Raw genomic sequence first — 20,294 nt, 5'->3', positions numbered from 1 at the left:
TTCGCGATTGTCTTTTTACGAAGAAGAAGAGCAGCGTGCGCAAAAGTACGCGTTGCTGTGTGAAATTGTATAAATATAAATAAAAGTAAATGTTTATACATTAAAAATAGTTAAAAAAGTGCGAAAGAGCCAATACTAAATAAAGGTGGGTGCGAAGATTCACAAATTTATGGAAAATAAACTCGATTTGCTTTTATTTTGCGCGGCTATTTTTTGTGCAGTAAACGTTTACTTAGAACCATAATAAATACATTTATAGATACATATATTTGCTAAATATATGTCTTTAAATATTTACACACCTAAATGCATGTGTATCCGCAGGCTTATAACTAGATGTTCATTAATTTTATTGCGCATCCACAGTTGATATGGATTCCGATTTGTACGATGAGTTTGGCAATTATATAGGCCCCGACTTGGACAGCGATGAAGATGATGACCAAAGCATTTACGGCCAAGCCGATGTGCAGGATGACCAGGATGTGAGTACAGATAGGACTAACATTAAAAAACATTTAAAGAATTGTCTGCACTATAGGATGACGCCATGGATGAGGACGAGGCGGAACCTCAGGACGACGAAGACAAAGAAGTTACGGCTGTGGTGCTGCATGAAGATAAACGATACTATCCCTCGGCAGTTGAAGTGTATGGGCCTGATGTTGAGACTATTGTGCAAGAGGAGGATGCGCAACCATTGGATAAGCCGCTTATTGAGCCGGTGAAGAAGCTGAAATTCCAGTTGAAGGAACAGGATTTGCCGGAAACCACCTACGACATGGAATTTATGGCTGACCTCATGGACACACCGCCATTGATTCGCAATGTGGCACTCATTGGACATCTGCATCATGGTAAAACTACATTCGTGGACTGCTTGATAAGGCAAACGCACCCACAGTTTGAGAACATGGAGGAGCGTTCCCTGCGCTATACAGACACGCTTTTCACGGAGCAGGAGCGAGGCTGTAGCATTAAAGCTACACCGGTAACGCTTGTCTTGCAAGATGTCAAGCAGAAGAGCTATTTGCTTAATATTTTCGATACTCCTGGCCATGTGAACTTCTCGGATGAAGCAACCGCGGCCATGCGCATGAGTGATGGTGTTGTGGTGTTCATAGATGCGGCCGAAGGTGTTATGTTAAATACAGAACGGCTGCTGAAGCATGCAGTGCAGGAGCGTCTGGCAATTACTGTCTGCATTAATAAGGTAAGAAGGATGTTTCAACCTTTTTGTTTAGGATATAACTAGCAATTTCATTGAATATTCAGATACATACCATGCGAATTTTCCTTATTATTTGTATATTTATGTACATTTACTGTTGTTGAGAAAAGTTCTGTTTTGATTTGCCGTTCGTATTTATGATTTATTTATTTTAATGAAACGATATAAATCATAATTGATTCTGATACATTTCTGACTTTGCAGATTGATCGTCTCATATTGGAGCTAAAATTACCGCCTCAAGATGCATACTTTAAGCTGAAACATATTGTGGAAGAAGTCAATGGACTGTTAAGGTGCGGGTAAAATCTTTATAATGCCAATACACGTCTGTACTCTAAGCTCTACTCTATTTACAGCACCTATGGTAGTGCTGAGGACAATCTAACTATATCACCAATATTAGGAAACGTTTGCTTTGCCAGTTCACTGTACGGCTTTTGTTTCACGCTGAAGTCGTTCGCAAAACTCTATGCGGATACATATGAGGGTGTGAATTATTTGGAGTTTTCGCGACGACTCTGGGGCGATATGTATTTTCACAGTAAATCGTAAGTAAAGCAAAGTAGCAAGGCTAGACTGTATATAACTCTGTTGTTTTCATTTCACTTCAATTGATAGGCGGAAATTTACCAAAAAGCCGCCACACAGCTCGGCACAGCGCAGCTTTGTGGAGTTTATACTAGAACCAATGTATAAGCTAATTGCGCAGGTCGTTGGCGATGTTGACACCACATTGTCCGATACCTTGGCCGAACTGAATGTGCGCGTCTCCAAAGAAGAGATGAAATCGAATATACGCCCTTTGTTGCGCTTGGTTTGCAATCGTTTCATGGGGGATTGCAGCGGATTTGTGGACATGTGTGTTGAGCACATTAAATCGCCACTGGAGAATGCCAAACGCAAGGTGGATCACATATACACAGGTCCGAAAGAAGGCGACATTTATCGTGACATGAAGACCTGTAATCAATATGGCACCCTCATGGTGCACAGCTCCAAGATGTATCCCAACGATGATTGCACTTTTTTCCAAGTGCTGGCACGTATTATTTCGGGTACCTTGCATGCAGGACAAGAAGTTCGCGTACTGGGTGAGAACTATACACTGCAGGACGAGGAGGACTCGCGCATTTTACAAGTGGGTCGCTTGTGGGTCTACGAGGCACGCTATAAAGTTGAGCTCAACCGTGTGCCCTCAGGCAACTGGGTGCTCATCGAGGGAATTGATCAGTGTATTGTTAAAACATCTACAATTGTGGATATCAATGTGCCAGAGGACCTCTATATTTTCCGGCCACTCAAATTCAACACCCAAAGCATCATTAAAATTGCTGTCGAGCCGGTAAATCCATCGGAGTTGCCGAAAATGTTGGATGGCTTGCGTAAAGTAAACAAATCATATCCATTACTTTCGACACGCGTCGAGGAGTCCGGCGAGCATGTCATCTTAGGCACTGGTGAACTGTACTTGGACTGTGTGATGCATGACCTGCGCAAAATGTACTCGGAAATTGATATAAAAGTTGCCGATCCTGTTGTCGCCTTCTGCGAAACTGTCGTGGAGACAAGTTCCCTCAAATGTTTCGCTGAGACACCAAACAAAAAGAATAAGATTACAATGATATCCGAGCCGCTGGAGAAAGGTTTGGCCGAGGATATAGAAAATGAAACAGTGTGCATCAATTGGAATAAGCGACGCATTGGAGAATTCTTTCAAGTCAACTACGATTGGGATTTGCTGGCAGCGCGTTCCATTTGGGCCTTCGGACCAGACTCAACGGGTCCCAATATATTGGTAGACGATACGCTGCCCTCGGAGGTGGACAAAAATCTGCTGACCGCTGTAAAAGATTCCATAGTGCAGGGATTTCAGTGGGGCACACGAGAGGGACCGCTATGCGAGGAGCCCATAAGGAACGTCAAGTTCAAAATTCTCGATGCTGTCATTGCCAATGAAGCGCTGCATCGTGGTGGCGGCCAAATCATACCTACGGCTCGTCGTGTGGCGTACTCCGCATTCTTGATGGCCACGCCACGTCTTATGGAGCCCTACTTGTTTGTTGAGGTGCAGGCGCCAGCAGATTGTGTGTCGGCTGTCTATACGGTATTGGCGAGACGCAGGTGAGATTTTGGATTGATGCAATTTTTAAATAATTAAATAAATTGGCAATTATAAAAATTCAACAATTTACCAATAGCTTAGAAAATAGTTTTAATTAATTACATCTTTATAATTCATATTATTTCATTTTCTTACAGAGGTCACGTTACTCAGGATGCGCCAGTTTCGGGCTCTCCCATCTACACTATCAAGGCTTTTATACCCGCTATTGACTCTTTTGGCTTTGAGACAGATCTGCGCACGCACACACAGGGTCAAGCCTTCTGTTTGTCTGTGTTCCATCATTGGCAGATAGTGCCCGGAGATCCGCTGGATAAGAGCATTATTATACGCCCCTTGGAGCCGCAGCAGGCCTCTCATTTGGCTCGCGAGTTTATGATAAAGACGCGACGACGCAAAGGTCTGTCGGAGGATGTGTCCATTAATAAGTTCTTTGACGATCCTATGTTGCTGGAGCTGGCACGCCAGGATGTGCTACTTAACTATCCTCTGTAGACAATTAAGAACAAATGAATTCCATAATAAAAGAGCTGACCAACATGGGAAATTCTTTGTCATAGCATTTATTTTCTTTTATAGAAAAATTGGATAAAATTACACAGATATTGAAAACACCCCAATTTAGGGTGTACTTTTAAACTGCTAGATACCGCCATTTTGCAGTGTATCTTCGGCCTCGTATGCTTCACGCTCTGCTTGCTCATCGTCGAACTCCACATCGTCGTCAATAGAGGCTTCCTGGAATTACGAATACAAGAAATTATAGGGAAAATATTTACAAATTATTTTAGGATCTAGAATGCATTTTCTCTATGGGATTTTTCTATTTATCTAATTCTAATCTTACTCTTTTATTTATTTTCCTAAATGTATAAGTTGTGGCAAAGGTTGGCCAGACATAAAATATATCAGAAATGTTTCCTGGATTAAGATGACCATGAAGAAAACATATGTTTTAAATAACAGTGAAGGATAGAACCCTTAAAAACTGTAGTATAGCCCAATTTTGATTTGAAGCTTATAAAGCGGTTTTGAACTATTTTTTTTCATATCGAATATATGCGGCAGTTCTGCGAACATACAGGCATAATCGATTGATCACTACTTGATTGTCTGAGAATGTGTTTCTCAGTCTTGTCTTAGTGGTAATTGCGGATATACAAGTATGTATGTATAGTATATGTTTTGAAATCCATCATTTCTGGAATATACCAGAACGTTTGAGAGCGGGGAGGCCAAATGATGGCCTATTAGATAACCTCGTACATCAGATAATATTGGAAGACTTTGGTAATCTCTTCCTTTTAACATGTATACTAAACAATAAACCAACAATCATTAGGATGATTCAATTTAGCCAACTGTTTTATCAATTCAATATAATTGGCTTAAATATCTACTTAATTTGATTTTAGAGTGTAGGAATATAATACGCACTTGATATTGTTGATACTCTGATATCAGGTCATTCATATTCGACTCGGCTTCAGTGAATTCCATTTCGTCCATGCCTTCGCCAGTGTACCAATGCAAGAAGGCCTTGCGCCTAAACATGGCCGTGAATTGCTCGGATATGCGTTTGAATATCTCCTGTATAGCCGTAGAGTTGCCAATAAATGTGGCGGCCATTTTCAGACCACGTGGAGGAATATCACAAACAGCGACTTTCACATTATTGGGAATCCATTCAACGAAATAGCTGCTATTCTTGCTCTGAATATTCAGCATTTGTGTGTCCACTTCCTTCATCGACATGGGTCCTGTGTTAATTATTTAGCAAAGTGATTAAGAAAAATAAGAAAAAAAGGTAATGCTAATGGCAAAGAAAAATGTCAGGCAGTTTTGTCGGCTCTTCCTCGGCACTTTTCCTATTTACATCAAACGCCAGTTTGACTTTGATGCCTACAACAAATCCCCTAATCCCTGAATATGAAATACTAAACGGCATTCGAAGTTCCCGGGCACCTGTATAACTTATGTTTCTCTCTCTGTCTTTGTCTCTGTGCCAGTGTGTGTGTTGGTTGCTTTTAGGCGCATTTATGCGCTGCTGGGACGTATTTAACGGAATTTTAAGTTGACAAGCAGGGGGGCGCGCGACGCATCTTGATACAAACAGTCCCAGGAGGCAACTAAAAAAGTTGTTTAAATTCCTGTCGGGCTGCTTTTCTCTGTTTTTTCTCTCTTTCTCTCTCTCTCTCGCCCTGTCTCTGTGTCGCTTTTGGGTTTTGTTGCGCACATTTTTGTGATTAATTATTTTGCAAGTATTTCTGGCAGTCAGTCAGTCAGCATGGACGGCAGCCTTAAGTCACGTTCAGCATGATTAGTTAAGCCTAAAGCCATTTTATGCTGACTTTTGGGCAATGGATAGCGGGTGGTGGCTTGCGGAGGGGGGCGGGGGCGGTCACGTACAGTGCCGCATAATTCCCCATTGCAACTTGAAAGTAAATTTCTAATTACGCGCGTTTTGCGAGTCATCAGTCAAACGTAAAGTTCTCTGTGTATAGTAAGTATGTGAGTTGCACACAAGGAATAACAAATGAAAAATTATGCGGCATACTCTAAGGCGTCGCGTCGCGTCGCGTCGCCGCCACACAGCCAGTTTATTAATTTAAAAATTAGCGTTAAAAAAAATTCAAAAAAAAGAGCAAGTAAAAAAGAAATGCGCTCGCTCGGTCACAAACAAATTTGAGTTACGTGCGCGTTGACGGATTGCAGCCTTTTTAGCCGCCAGTCAAAAGCCATTAATCATTTTTAGTGGGGCGGCCATAAGTAGGCTCTGCCATTGCTAATAAAATTGTCGTCCTCGTCGTCCTTGCTGCAAAGCAGAACAGCGAAAAAGTGGCTACGTGCCTGTGGCTCAGCCAGAAATATATTCTCAAATACATAGTAAGCTAAACGAAAAAACATGCCCAGGTGTGCGACGACAACATCCCGGCGGCCATGACAAAGTGACAAAGTTTTTTTTGGGGCCTAAGCCGAAGCTGCTGGCATTTCCGCTGCTACTCACCCATAGGCGTGTTTGCTAGAACTGTTTAGGTAGTGTTGTTAAAAAACTATTTTTCTTATCTGTCTGTACCCTGCCTACCTCACTACATGGGGTATGTTGAGCTGGTGAGGCGGCATGTTAAATAGATAAATAAATAAATAAGATATACGACTCGTGCAGTGATTGTTCAGTTAACTATATTTTTCATTCGTCTGTCAGCTCAGTACTAATTGTGCGATTAAATTGCCAAATCAAAATACAATCTTTGAACAATTTTCAAACACCACACTTACTGGCTAATATAAATATTATGTCCTTATTATTAAAAATGAAATATTTTATATAGTATTCTAATAGTTCCATAACTATAATCCCAACTTTCTCATGTGTAAGATGTAAGTATTCGTATCCAAATAATCAATTATTTAACTACTTTTTTAAGAGACTAATTATTTATTTTGTGAAATGTGTTTTTAAATTTTAATAATGGATTCAGATTCTCATCCTAAGATAATTCTCAAACAAATCAAAATTGATCGCTCTAACAAAAATTGATTCCCTTTTCTTTAATTTCAAGATATTCATTTAGAGTATTTCTGTGTGCTGCATAATCGAGTATTTTTGGGTTTTTGTGGTTTATGCTTTTTTCAAATTTGGCTTTGACTGTTGGGTGTGGCGTTGCAGCGCATTTATAACAACATGTCATGTCGACAAGAAAGTCAAAAATATAAACAAAAAAAAAAAAAAAAAAAAAACGGCCGGGGAAGCTAAAAAATGGTTTGTCATGTTATGTCAGCGACGCTTAAGGCACTAACGATGTGCATATTTAAGCTCGGCTATGACTGAGCGCAACAGGAAAGTCAGCACCACACCCCACCACACCGCACCACACCACAATACAGAGCACCACCCCACCCACCTGGGCTTGTTAATGCGTGGCATTTATCAAGAGCTGTGTGAAATTAATTTCGAACTTACCTCTAAAAATGCACGCGACAGTCAGATAGCGTCCATGTCGGGGATCGCATGCCGTCATCATGTTTTTGGCATCAAACATTTGCTGTGTCAACTCGGCGACGGTCAGGGCACGATACTGTTGGGAGCCCTTGGCGGTGAGGGGGGCAAAGCCGGGCATGAAGAAGTGCAGACGTGGGAAGGGCACCATGTTTACGGCCAGTTTGCGCAGATCCGCATTCAGCTGGCCCGGAAAACGCAGGCAGGTGGTTACTCCGGACATTGTGACCTGTGGTGGGGATGGAGGATGGAGGGTTAATCAAAATTAATAAAGCCAACATTTGCGAGTATTGGAGTCGTAGTTGAACAATTGATATTCTACCAAGAGGCACTAAATAAACGGTGACGAAATGTACTTGAATTTGTATGTACATTTTCGGCATCACAAATCAATCATCGTACACTGTATTATAAATGTGGGTAATTCTCAAAAGAGAGATATTAATTATCCAAGCTAGATATTAATTAGCTGCGTGAAGTCCAGTTCCTTCTCTTCCAGAAGAGCACACTTAGTTAAAATTTACTTCTAATCAATCGGTTGATGTAAACTTTAAGAAGACTATGTTAATAATTGCCGAACAGTTTCAACTCTTGGAGCTATAGTTTTTATATACTTCTTGCAGTCATTGTAAATATTATTGGCCAACTCCCTGAGGCTCGTTTGTGGTTTATTTTCAATGCTTTTTAAAATTTGTGAGCAATCCTGCCGAGAAAGCTATGGAAATCTGCCTTGATAGCTGTTTAATTCTCTTTTTCGGCGCGGTTAATGATATTATAGACTGTTCTAAGTTTAATTCGATATGTTTTGGCCAACTGTTTGGCTGTTTTCCCGTTGCTATAATGGAAAAACACTAGCTGTATCAAATTATCATAAGTGCGTTTGCAAAAATGGTCAAAGTGACAGATACGTTACCAAACTGAAGCAAATTTTACAAGGAATTAGTGGAAGGAATACTAGTAAAAAAAATGCGATCGGTCCTTTTCGATTTGGCCGTCCTGTTACTTTTTCTATGGTCTTCTTTCAACCAGTGTTTGCATTTTGCAAACAATTAATTGACAGTGTCGTAAATGTCGTTGTTTTGTTTTCTTCGTTTCTTTTACGTTTTACATGGAAATTCGTCTCTTTTTTTTGACATACCCATAGCTAATACATATCTTAATAATAATTGATAAGCAAAATATTCCCAAATAATGTCATTATTTATAAATTTAATGTTAAAGTTGAAATTTGGTGACAAATTTCATTTTGCAAACAATTAGTTGACAGACTGTATATAGGAAATTAATACTAAATCGATTTGTTGAGAAATTAAAGAATTCTCAAAAAAGAGATATTAATTATCCAAGCTAGATATTAATTAGCTGCGTGAAGTCCTGTTCCTTCTCTTCCAGAAGAGCACACTTAGTTAAAATTTACTTATAATCAATCGGTTGATGAAAACTTTAAGAAGACTATGTTAATAATTGCCGAACAGTTTCAACTCTTGGAGCTATAGTTTTTATATATATAGGAAATTAATACTAAATCGATTTGTTGAGAAATTAAAGAATTCTCAAAAAAGAGATATTAATTATCCAAGCTAGATATTAATTAGCTGCGTGAAGTCCAGTTCCTTCTCTTCCAGAAGAGCACACTTAGTTAAAATTTACTTATAATCAATCGGTTGATGTAAACTTTAAGAAGACTATGTTAATAATTGCCGAACAATTTCAACTCTTGGAGCTATAATTGTTGGGGCGTCTAGGAGATTAATGCCAAATTCATTTGTTGAGAAATCATTTTGCATAATAATTATTTAAATAAAAATCTTTAAAATCGATTCAGATTTTTATACTCGCCCTATCCTAATTTAAAAGACTGTAGTGTGCTCGGCTTAGTCTATACATTATTTATGCTTTGTATTTATTCGTATACAAAAATCTATAAAACAAACATATTCCCTGCAGCTACTATTCTTTAACACGTTAAATATACATGTGTGTGTGTGTGTGCGTTTGTGTTTCCTGAACGGACGCGTGCAGGCCTCAGATGCATGGCAAAATTTTAATTATCAGTCAACGCCATAAACAAAAATCGTTTGAAAATTGACAACCTAAACACCTAAGCTATGCCGGTGTTGTATTAATTGGACAATGTCTGCTCGTCATCGTCACAAATTGTAGCTTTTGAAATTTAATTAAAAATACCAACAACATCGCACACACACACGCATATACTATACACGTACGATACATATATGGAGCATCTGCTATTTTATATTTAAATTAATTAAATGCCGAACGCCTCAGAATAGACGACACATAGTGAGCGTATACTTGTACATACAAGTACATACGAGTATGCGAGTATTCAGGTGCATTCGAATAGATTCAGATTCAGAGTTGGTTGTGCATCCTTCGTTTTGCTTACTTACAGACACCAAATGATTGAGATCCTCATAGGTGGGCGAGCACATACGCAGACTTTGATAGCAAATGTCATACAAGGCCTCATTATCAATGCAAAATGTTTCATCTGTATCGACGCATAGCTGATGGGCCGACAGCGTGGCATTGTATGGCTCGACGACCACCTCGGATACCTGCGATATCGTCGCAACAGGACACATGCGGATTCAGGATTCAGGGATACGAACACCAATGGACAAATACATTAGTCAGGTTGTAATTAAAATGCACTTACAGAGACCAAATGATTCAGATCGCCATAGGTGGGCGACGACAGCTTCAGCGTGCGGAAGCAAATGTCGTACAGCGCCTCGTTGTCAATGCAGAAGGTCTCGTCCGTGTTCTCGACCAGTTGATGAATGGAGAGTGTCGCATTGTACGGCTCCACAACCGTATCCGAGACCTGTTCGGTGTACGCAGCAAGCGAGGCGGGTTAGCGGGCAGCGAGCGGGCAAGCGACAAGTGTGTTGGCATGTCCAAAGAGAAAGAACGAATCAAATACATTTGTTAATTAGAAACCAGATATTTAAGACTTTTCACAATGCAGCATGCACAAATGAACGTAATGAAAAGAAGCTTTTCTATTAGATGATATGTTGCTGTAAAATAATATTGAACAAGTATTTGCATGTCGGCCAGAAATACAAGTATGTATAAGAGGATTATTAAATCAATGCTAAATGTTTTCATTTGTTCTAATTAGGCAAAATTTACACTTTAGCCCCTAATTATTAAAATAGTACTAGTATCATGTTTGGTGTTGCACGCTTTATTATAAAATTAATGTAAAAATGCTTAAATTTGCTTATATTTTCAGAAAATGTCTGCAAAGAGCTATATAATATTTAGCTCTGAAGTATCAAAAAAAAGAAGCCTTTTAAGATTGTTTTGTTAACTAATGATTTAAATTCGATTGATCTATTATATTGGGTTGGAAAAAAAGAATCCATTTTCAATGAATTTTGTTTAAAAATTATTGCGTTGTCAGATATGTCCCCTTGTGTTAAATGATTTATTTCCACTTCGAGGATGCCTTAAAAATTCCGCTCTGATAAGTTTTTTTTTACACTTATTGCATATAATATGAATTGTCGCAGTAAATATGTTACTTAGCGATTATTCAGCGGCCTCTGCTGAAAACTGTTTATAAAATCTTTTTAGCATTTCTAAAACTTCCTTGTCGCAACGCATTTAAGCTTTTATTTGGTATGGCGTGTTGTCCCCAGGCTGACTGGCAAAATCAAAACTTCATAATGGCTGTGCATATGTGTGTGTTTGATTAGATATATGTGCATGCTATATACTACTACTATCTGTGCTGTGTGGAAGTTGTGCACCTGGAAATTAATTTTCTGTATTTGCTGCATTTTGCAAAAAGCAACTGACAACATGAAAAATGCATTCCAGCAACGTTCGTAGTCGTATTTGGATGCATATTCGTATTTATATGAGTGTGCACTGTGGCTTGCTGCATGCCATAAGGTAAGGGTATTTGCTGAGTGAGGGTGCAGCGGAGGCAGTGATAGCGTATTTGGTCAGCAGCTCCGTGCAGTTATCGAGCCGTATAGCCGGAGTCCGACTGTATGCAGTTTTCATGTGCAAGCATTTAGCCACGGGCGGCACTCAGGCGGTCGCTTGTTGCATAAATGCATGCAGTTGCATGTTGCACAAACACACAAACAAACATACATACACACTATATATGTATATAGGATATGCATATGGAAATATATGTGCATATTGTTGAGAGTTTTCGTGTGCGTGCAATTGAAAATTATGTTTAATCTTTTGCCAGCCATAGTACGGGTACATACACGTACGTGTATTTGCACAGCCAAGATGTATGGCCATGGGATGTGGCAATAGGAATGGCAGCCACAACCAACTTAAGTTTGCCCAATGCGAAACGTACACATAAATCGAGCCAATTATTTAATGGTGCTGCCCCAAGCGATAAACACGCATCCAGATAGTCGGACACACCTATATACATACTTTTATATTCTAAACAAGTATGTGTGTATGCAGTTAATACTAATGAGTTATGCCCGACAACTGGACATAAGCATTTTGTAGTCGGTCTTGTACTACTCGTATTTGATATTGCAGCCTGGAGTAGAGAGTTGACAAAATATTTGCCATTTTGTGCAGCTCAAATCAAATGGATTTATGGTTGGCAGGCTGCAGCTTCCTTTCGCCTGATTAACATCACCGACATCAGCGACTTAAAGCATCAGGGCCCATTTGACTATTCATTAATCAATGTGTAATTATGGTAAAATATTAATCACATTTATGCTAAAATTGAACGCATTTTTATTAAGCCTTTGATCGGCACTTTTTTAATTACCCGCGTACCCGTATTAATGTCAATATGGCTTAGTGTTTGATGGAAACGTTTTTAAAAAATTGCATTCGAAAAGAGAGAAGTTAATGCAATGCAATGGTTATAGTATTCATTATTTTTAATTTAAATATCAACATATTACATTTTAATCTTTTGCTATTACTACCTCCATATATACAAGTACAGCGTTTCTTGAAAGAGTTAGTTAGATCTTTATCCCATCTATTCCCAATGCTTTGCAATTTTGTTTCCATTGATGATCTGATAAGTAGGCAATACAGACATCGCAAGTTGGAAAAAATTAAATTGTGCTTAAAATGTATATAAAAATCAAGGTAAAATATTGGAAGTACAACAAAATCAATTAAATTAAACTCTAAATTTTTTATAAAATAGGTAAGAAGGGTTATTCAAATCATTTTTAATTTTAATTAATAATACTTTTCCTATCGCACTAGAAAATAAAAAGTAAATAAATAAATAAATTAAACTACTAAGGCATATCTTAGTTACTATACAATATGAATTTGTTTGGCCTCTGGGCTTGAAATGGCTATAACTTTTTCGTTGAAAGGCGGTGCATAATAGCGCCCGAATTGTATTTTTGGAATCGACCATAACTCCACTTTGGCAAGGCCTTATGCGGACTTAGATCAATATCATTGAATTTGCCATCCAGCTGCTTTTTTCAGTAAAAAATCTGTCAAAACAAGTATTTGAAATGCATCGCTTTTCTAGACTTTCCACAACGATAGCACTATATTTTCTATGGGACAACCAATTTTATAGGACATCCCTCCAAAGAATATAACGATTTCTACAAGTGTTTAAGATTTGATGAGAAGTTTGTCAATCTGCTGATTGTCAATTCAATAAATTTCTTTCTTGAATTTTATTTCAGATAAACCTCAGCGCTTTCTCTTGGCAATTTCTTTTACTTTTCCTCATTTTTTATTAAATTGTCGAAATTAATATAAATTCCATTCAGATAATATATTTATATATGTAGGAAGGGATTTGGATTTTGGATTTTGAGACTGCAATAACAAATTGTCAAAAAAGTTTGGGGCCTACAATACTACTTAAGCGTATTCACGAAGAAATCGTATAAAGTAAGTACAAAATACAAATAATGTGAAGCTCGTCACGTCATTTTGTAAAAGACGTTTATCAATTCGATAAAGAAAAATTATTCGCTTGAAAACGAGAAATAGGACACTGCATCTATAGAATTGTCCAACCGTGAACGGAAAGTGACTCAACTTGGTAATGAGCAAGCCAAATAGCAGCGAATTAGAAGTCCCTGTCAGGGATATTTCGTCGGCGGCGAATGTCGAGCGCCCGCCATTCCGTGCGCCTACAAAACACGAACTCATCGAGTTTCGCAAGCACATCGAGGCAGGAAACTGTAAGCAGGTGAAGCGCCTCGTTTGGAAGAACCCACGCTATTTGATCAGCAGTGGTGACACGCCGACTACTCTCAAGGATGGGTTCCGCTACAATGCCATGCATATATGCGCTCAGGCTAACCAGCCGCACGTTGCCGAACTGCTACTCAAAATAATATCCGATCCAGAATTCGCGCAACTCTACGCTGGCAGGCAGGCAAGCAAGGAGATGTGTGCCGCGCTTAGTGCGAACCTACTCGACTATTATCTGAATATACCGGATAGAGGACGATGCGAGACGCCGCTGCACTTTGCCGTGAAATACGGACACGTGGCTGTCGTCGAGCTGCTCACTTCGTATCCGCAATGCAAGTCTCTGTTGAACAAGGATCACCAGTTACCCAAGCACATGGTTTGCCTGCGAGCACCGCAGACTGATCCCATGGTGGTTAAGAAAATCGAGCTGCTGCTCAACGGGCCCTATTATGTGCCCGTCTTGCGTGCCGTCGGTAACGAGTTGTCGCCTCAAGTTGGCCAACCGTTTACGCCAACCGATCCACCAAAGCTGCAGAACAAACAAGAAGATCGTGAGCCGCTATGTGTGCCTTTGGCCATCGGAGCATTGGCCGGACCGATGCCACGGACTCAAGCCGAGAATTTCTATCGTCGCTGGAAAACAACGCCGCGCCTGAGCAGCATCAAGCACTCGCCGCTGGTTAGCCCGCCATATATATCGCCAACGAAAACGCCGGCCAGGTCCACATTGAACAAGCGCAGTGGCGCTCGTCGCTTGTGCTTCAGTGTACATCAAGCAGATAGTAACCAGAAGCTGGAGGAGTGTGATGGAGGCACTGATAAAGGCGGTGAGGAAGTAAAGAAAGTTTTCACAGCTAAGCAACTATTTGGTCTACCCTCAACGCCTATGCGTAAGCAACAATCGAAGCTCTTCAGCGAATATCGCGAGATCAGCTCCTCGCCATTTACTGACATACAAGTACAAACGCCAGAAACCAGTTTAATGGATACTTCTGTGACCATGGTGGGTGACAGTTTTCGTGAACGTCACATCAAGAATTCGGACATAGAGAAGGGTCTGGAGATGGTGGGTCGGCAACTGGCACGCCAGGAGGATCTTGAATGGCGCGAATATTGGGACTTTCTCGATATACTTGTGGATATCGCCTCGGTCGAAGGTCTGCGACAACTTGAAAGCTATTTGGCCGAAAAATCCCATCAGAACAGCGATCGCGAAAATACAGCTGGGAAGAATACACTGTTCCAGGTATGTAGCTGGGAAAGGAACTCCAAATATGATTGGAGTTACCGTGTATGATTTTTACACCCGGGGTAGGGTAAAATGGGTATATTATGTTTGTGGAACATATGTAACAGGGAGAAGGACGCATAACCGACCCCATAAAGTGTAAAGTGTAGAGGTTCCTAATCCCTAGGCAACGCGAGCTTATTTTTTGTCTGATCAGCGGCGTTATCTTATGATTCGATAACTGCCAAAGTGAGGGGCTCATAAAGAACTTGCTTTGAATTTTGTTTGTAACATCTTTTGAAAAATGCGTTGAAACTGAAACTATTTCATCATTTTGTACCTCTCTACCATCACTTTGCCTTTTCACAGTTACCCTCGGGCAGTGAGACAGCGGCCACTGCATCCACTCTCCAGGTCATGAGGCCCTACATATGTGTGGAGAAATCGTTGCAGGTGTTCGCCAGACGCATTGCCAAGTCACTGATATATAATATTGGCCAGATGGTCTCCATAAATGACATACTAGTGTCGGAGCTTAAGCATCTCAAATCACTTATAGTCAGCTTTAAAGAAGACGCACGCTTCAAAGACGTCGACTTTGCAAAAGTACATTCCAGGATTGCGCACCTAATGGCCAGCTACATTATACACTCACAGGAAATGAGTTGCGAGACAATGAGGAAGTTGCTCGAAGCGCTGGACATGTTGCTGCATTTGCAGGGCGACTGGCGGGACTTTGGACATTTGTATTGTGTTTGCGGCACTCTATTTCAAATGTTGAAGCAATTGCCGCACATGAAGCTGCTGGATGCACTCCAGACCGAGGAGCTTTGTGGAGCTGCCTGGGAGAAGGAGCAGTGGTGTCCATGCCAATGGGAAGAGCATCGCAAGCCGAATCGCCGCAGGCGAGCCGAGTCTCTGCGTGCTCAGATCGTGCCAACAAATACGCCTGGACATGGCTTAGCGCACACTTCATTATCCAGCGTGGCGATTGTGGCGGATATTCCTTTAACCGCCTGGCATAAACGGGAGAATGCTGATAGCGATGAGGAGTTCCCGTTTTATGATTGCCGTTCTGAGCCTTATTTCGCCAGCGATGAGGAAGAAGAGGTCTTCGTGACGCCGCCCCAGAGCCTTTCGCCTGTATGCTCATGCAAAAATGTGAAGCCTGCCTACGAGCTGTTCATCTTTGGCAAAGAGCCCACCAAACGTGACTTGGATGTGCTGAATGCGATCTTTCATGTGGACATTGCGAAAGAGACACATCCTCACATTTACGCCTGGAAAGTGGCCATGAAAAGTTTCTCGGCAGATGAAATGGATCGATTTCCAGCTCCAAAAAATATCCCCCCCAATGTACACCTTGGCGGCAGTGTAAAGAGTCCTTCTAAAGAGAAAACCTCGTCGGTAGTTAAGCGTAAGCGCCTATTTGGCACACCCAAGCTCAATGCCGTGGCGCCTCGACCAGAGCGCGACGGCACTTCCTTACTTTGAAATACCCAATTTATTTCAAATTCCCGACCACTTTGAATATCACATTAAATTCAAAATAGTATCCACACGCATATTTTTGGTACAGTAGAGGAAAACTAAAAAAGGTATAGACAACAGGGCACATTAAAATTGAAGTAACTGTTCGTTTTTGGTACATTTTGTTGATTTCTCTTTTTTTGTTTTTGTTTGGTAAAAATTCACATTATTGTTCAAAAATTGTCTTTTTCATGCGGATAAACAGCGAAATAAAATATTTTTGTATTTCAAAAATGTCTCTCATTTCGAGTATGTGCGTTTTGTGTTTAATCCCACACTGAAATATGATAAGCAGCTGTAGGTATGGGCCGCAACAAATTTGCGCTGCGGCAAAAATGTAGTTAGAGCGGAATGGAGAATGGTAAATGGAAAATGTTAGCGCTGGCACACACACACTCGTACAAGCAAATAAGGGGAATGGGGAATGGACTCGATTTGAAACGGCATAAGTTTAACGGCCGAAAGTCCTGCAAGGCCGACCGCATGATTGAGCGTGGTCCTGGGCCTGTGCAGCATGGAGGCAGGAGATAGTTGTCCATTGTCGTTGGACCGTGACGGTAATAAATTTAACACAAAACAAAGGGCATGTGTGAGTGGGTGGGTGCCTCGGAGCCAGCCCGCCTGGGTTTGAGTTTAACTAAAAATGCCATAAAATTTATTGAGCCCACACACACATTGACACGCACTATTTCGTATGTCAAATGCTAATTTCAAGCTTCAGTGCGTTTTTCTTCCTGCTTTCAAGATGTCTATATTTTACTTGACAATTTAAATTGCTATATTTATAGACATATATGCATATGTTAAGTAATTGCAAGTGATTTTCGATATATATAAATGTACATAGAGATATTTCTGAAATGTTGCCAAAATAATTTATTGCATTCAAAATATTGTAGAGGTGTAACTGATTGATTCGGTATTTAATATATTATTTTTTTAGTAGACTGAGAACTATACTTCTTAATATGTTGTAAATACAACTACTAAATAAATGTAGAATATACAAGTATATATTCATAATAAATTCAAATATTATCTAGAAGAATAAGAATAGTAATTTTAAGCTCATATTAAATATCTTTAGAACAAGTAATGAGTTCATTTTTAAAGCAAACTCGTACTAGTATGTGAATACTCTGGAAGTCTTTCTTCCTAACCACATCTAACTGTGGGATAAACAAATATCAAAATATTCTCTTTTTTGGTTGCTAAAGATATTAATAGTTTTTATAAAGTACAATTTTATATTCATTCATACAAGTATATAGCTTGGGTTTCCGTTGATGATTAGTAAAAAATGTTTAATATGATTTACGAATATTCTGCGTACTTCTAACTGCTTAAGTGATAGAAATTCGTTACATACTTGTAAGTGAAATTGGATTTGTTGTCAAATGGAGAAGAATTTGACCGGACGAGGCAAAGAAATCAAACGCTAATTATACTCATTAAGACTTTACACAAAATTATGTAACATTGGAGACTTTGACTCATTTATTTAATAAAAATGTATCAGTTTTTTATATAAAAACAACATTTTTAAAGAAATATGTTCCATTTAAGAATATCTGAGGTACATATATGTCTGAAAAATAATGTTTAGCCTTTATTTGCGTAGCTCACGTTCAGCACTTAGCTATAATTTATAAAACTTCGCGAGCCTTGTATGTTTTGACAACGTTTTCTATCCATAATTATTTTATTTTTAGCTCCGATTTATTGCATTTATTTCTCATGTTGAGTACTAAAGTCCTTTGATAACCTTCGTAAATACTTGTTTAGATTGCTTTCCTTGTGTTCCACGACAAGCTCAATCTAAAAAAAATAACACTGTGCGACATTACATCCATATTCCTTTTTCTTATTATATCATTTTTTGCACGTGCTATATCCTTCAGACTAGTTTTATATTTGTTCGCTTGTGGTGCAATTAAATTCAACATTAAACATGAAACCATTAGCGACGAGAGCCGCTGGGCTGTGCCTGTTATTGACAATCAATTTTGCACTGAATTAATTTAATTAAATGTCCAAATGTAATTAAATACGCATAATGCTTATAATGCAAATGAGCGAGTGACGTGTGTGTACGTGTCATGTAAAATATGCAACTGGGTTAATTAAGCAGCAATTGAAGCGTGCGAATGGAAAACGTCGCAACGTTAGCTCGAAATAACAACAAACAATATACGAGTAGACCCCTTAAAAAAACCAAATCAAGGACTCTAGCGTATTTCATGCACCAAGGCGGCAGGAAAAACTACTTTGAGTTCTCACAGACCCTCAATAAATTGCATTAAAATTGCACTCTGCCAATTAGCCCGTGCACGTGCTGGAATTAGTCAGCGGCAAATTAATTAGAATTATTTGCTAATGCCGTTTGCTGTTTGTGCGCGACAAAGCCGCCAATTGAATTTTGGCCGAATAAATTATGAATACAAAGCAAAATGTGTGGCATGTTTTTAGGATTTAAGGCATGCGTGCAGCACTACGAGGCTGGACCAAACAGTTTTAATTTAAACTAATTTCCATTTACACGGACATAGTTAAAATAGAAATATGTTACATTTTACAGCTTTGTTATATTCCAGTTGAGCATGGATTAGTCTTTGAATTAGCCTTTACAATGTCAAGCTATAAGTGGTAACATGATTAGTTGCTGAAGGCTTAGCTAATAAGATAAGAATAAGCAATAGCTTCTTCGGCTGATACGAAAAGTAAATGGATACAACAACTATTAATCGACTTGTAGAAATTATAAATTTATGTTATTATAACGATTCTTCGCTATTTGGTGATACATTTTTAAATTAGAATGAAATAATGACAACGCCAACAACAAAACAAAATTCGTATATCAACAAAGTACTATTTATAGTGCGGCCCTCGCATGTAATTGGGCATTTTGTCTTTAGCATTAGGGGGTCAAACAAAAATTCAGCTGTGCGCTAATTTGCCAAAAATGCGTAACGTGCAGGTGTAAAGCGCTTTTAGGCGCGCGGTCAGCTTAGGGTCGCATCAGCTGCATGCATTAAATTGTGTGCGAGTGTGTGAGTGAGTGTGTGTGTGTGTGTGAGTACGTGCGTGTGGATATGTGCGAGTGAGCGCTGTGTTGTGCGCGGCCGCCTAAGCTGATTTGCTTTAATTACGCAATTTCAGTCTGCACTCTAAGCGGCTTTTATTTTTGGCATTGCCATTGGCTACGCACCTTGGGCGATGGCACCACAGAAAATGAGAGCATGATGCGATCCGGATATTCTTCGCGTATCTTCGATATGAGGAGAGTGCCCAAGCCAGAGCCAGTCCCGCCACCTAATGAATGGGCCAATTGAAAGCCTTGCAGGCAATCACAGCCTTCCGATTCCTTGCGTATCACCTCCAACACCGAATCGATAAGCTCCGCACCTTCCGTGTAGTGGCCCTTGGCCCAGTTATTGCCTGCAAAGAGAAAGGTAAGTATTCGAGTATAGTGGGGGGTGTGAGAGAGTGCAAATGACTATGTTTATGTTGTGGCCTGTCACTTAGGCTAGTACATACATATGCAATTACGTATCTAATCAACGGGCAGAACTCACACATACAATCACTCAAGTAGAAGCTAAAATAAGCCAAATACACCCACACACAGGCATACACACACCCACACAAAAGCAGCGTTAAGACAACAGCAATGCGCGACCAGCTGACATGTACAAAATTAATTTTCATCGTCATCCGCAGGCCATTTTATAATTGCAATCATCATCATCATCGTCAACGGAAGCAGCGACAGCAACAACGTCGGCGCCAGCAATTACCACAACAACAGCAACAACAATAACTAGCAGCACTGTGCATATCAAACAATCAAGCAACGATAACGGCAACGAACCATCCAACCATCCAACCTACTAACCACTCAACCACACAGCCATTCACATCGCCGCCACTCCCACTCGCCATTTTAGCTTATCAGCTA

The 20,294-nt window shown here is 39.8% G+C and overlaps 3 protein-coding genes across 3 annotated transcripts in view; 2 read left to right on the top strand and 1 right to left on the bottom strand.

Moving 5' to 3' along the window:
- Positions 1-27: 27 nt before the first annotated feature.
- On the top strand, positions 28-3,906 carry LOC115621756 (116 kDa U5 small nuclear ribonucleoprotein component). The gene is made up of 7 exons (XM_030515490.1): positions 28-145; positions 367-485; positions 542-1,213; positions 1,436-1,527; positions 1,591-1,782; positions 1,853-3,355; positions 3,494-3,906. The coding sequence occupies exons 2-7, from the start codon at positions 372-374 to the stop codon at positions 3,849-3,851; spliced, it is 2,931 nt and encodes a 976-aa protein (XP_030371350.1). The 5' UTR covers positions 28-145; positions 367-371; the 3' UTR covers positions 3,852-3,906.
- The window catches only part of LOC115621758 (tubulin beta chain), a 46,939-nt gene continuing 30,548 nt past the window's right edge, over positions 3,904-20,294 (bottom strand). Inside the window, exons 3-7 of the mRNA XM_030515492.1 lie at positions 19,545-19,774; positions 10,040-10,207; positions 7,321-7,585; positions 4,794-5,116; positions 3,904-4,094 (exon numbers count right to left, since the gene is read on the bottom strand). Of these exons, the coding sequence (XP_030371352.1) occupies positions 3,999-4,094; positions 4,794-5,116; positions 7,321-7,585; positions 10,040-10,207; positions 19,545-19,774 (1,082 nt within the window). The 3' untranslated portion in view covers positions 3,904-3,998. The remainder of the gene's footprint in view (positions 4,095-4,793; positions 5,117-7,320; positions 7,586-10,039; positions 10,208-19,544; positions 19,775-20,294) is intronic.
- On the top strand, positions 13,323-16,560 carry LOC115621757. The gene is made up of 2 exons (XM_030515491.1): positions 13,323-14,821; positions 15,173-16,560. The coding sequence occupies exons 1-2, from the start codon at positions 13,421-13,423 to the stop codon at positions 16,295-16,297; spliced, it is 2,526 nt and encodes an 841-aa protein (XP_030371351.1). The 5' UTR covers positions 13,323-13,420; the 3' UTR covers positions 16,298-16,560.

The sequence above is a fragment of the Scaptodrosophila lebanonensis genome, unplaced genomic scaffold, assembly GCF_003285725.1.
Source record: "Scaptodrosophila lebanonensis strain 11010-0011.00,11010-0021.00 unplaced genomic scaffold, SlebRS2 tig00000024-arrow-pilon, whole genome shotgun sequence".
Taxonomy (NCBI): Eukaryota; Metazoa; Arthropoda; class Insecta; order Diptera; family Drosophilidae; genus Scaptodrosophila; species Scaptodrosophila lebanonensis.
This window is presented reverse-complemented; position numbering and strand designations above follow the sequence as displayed.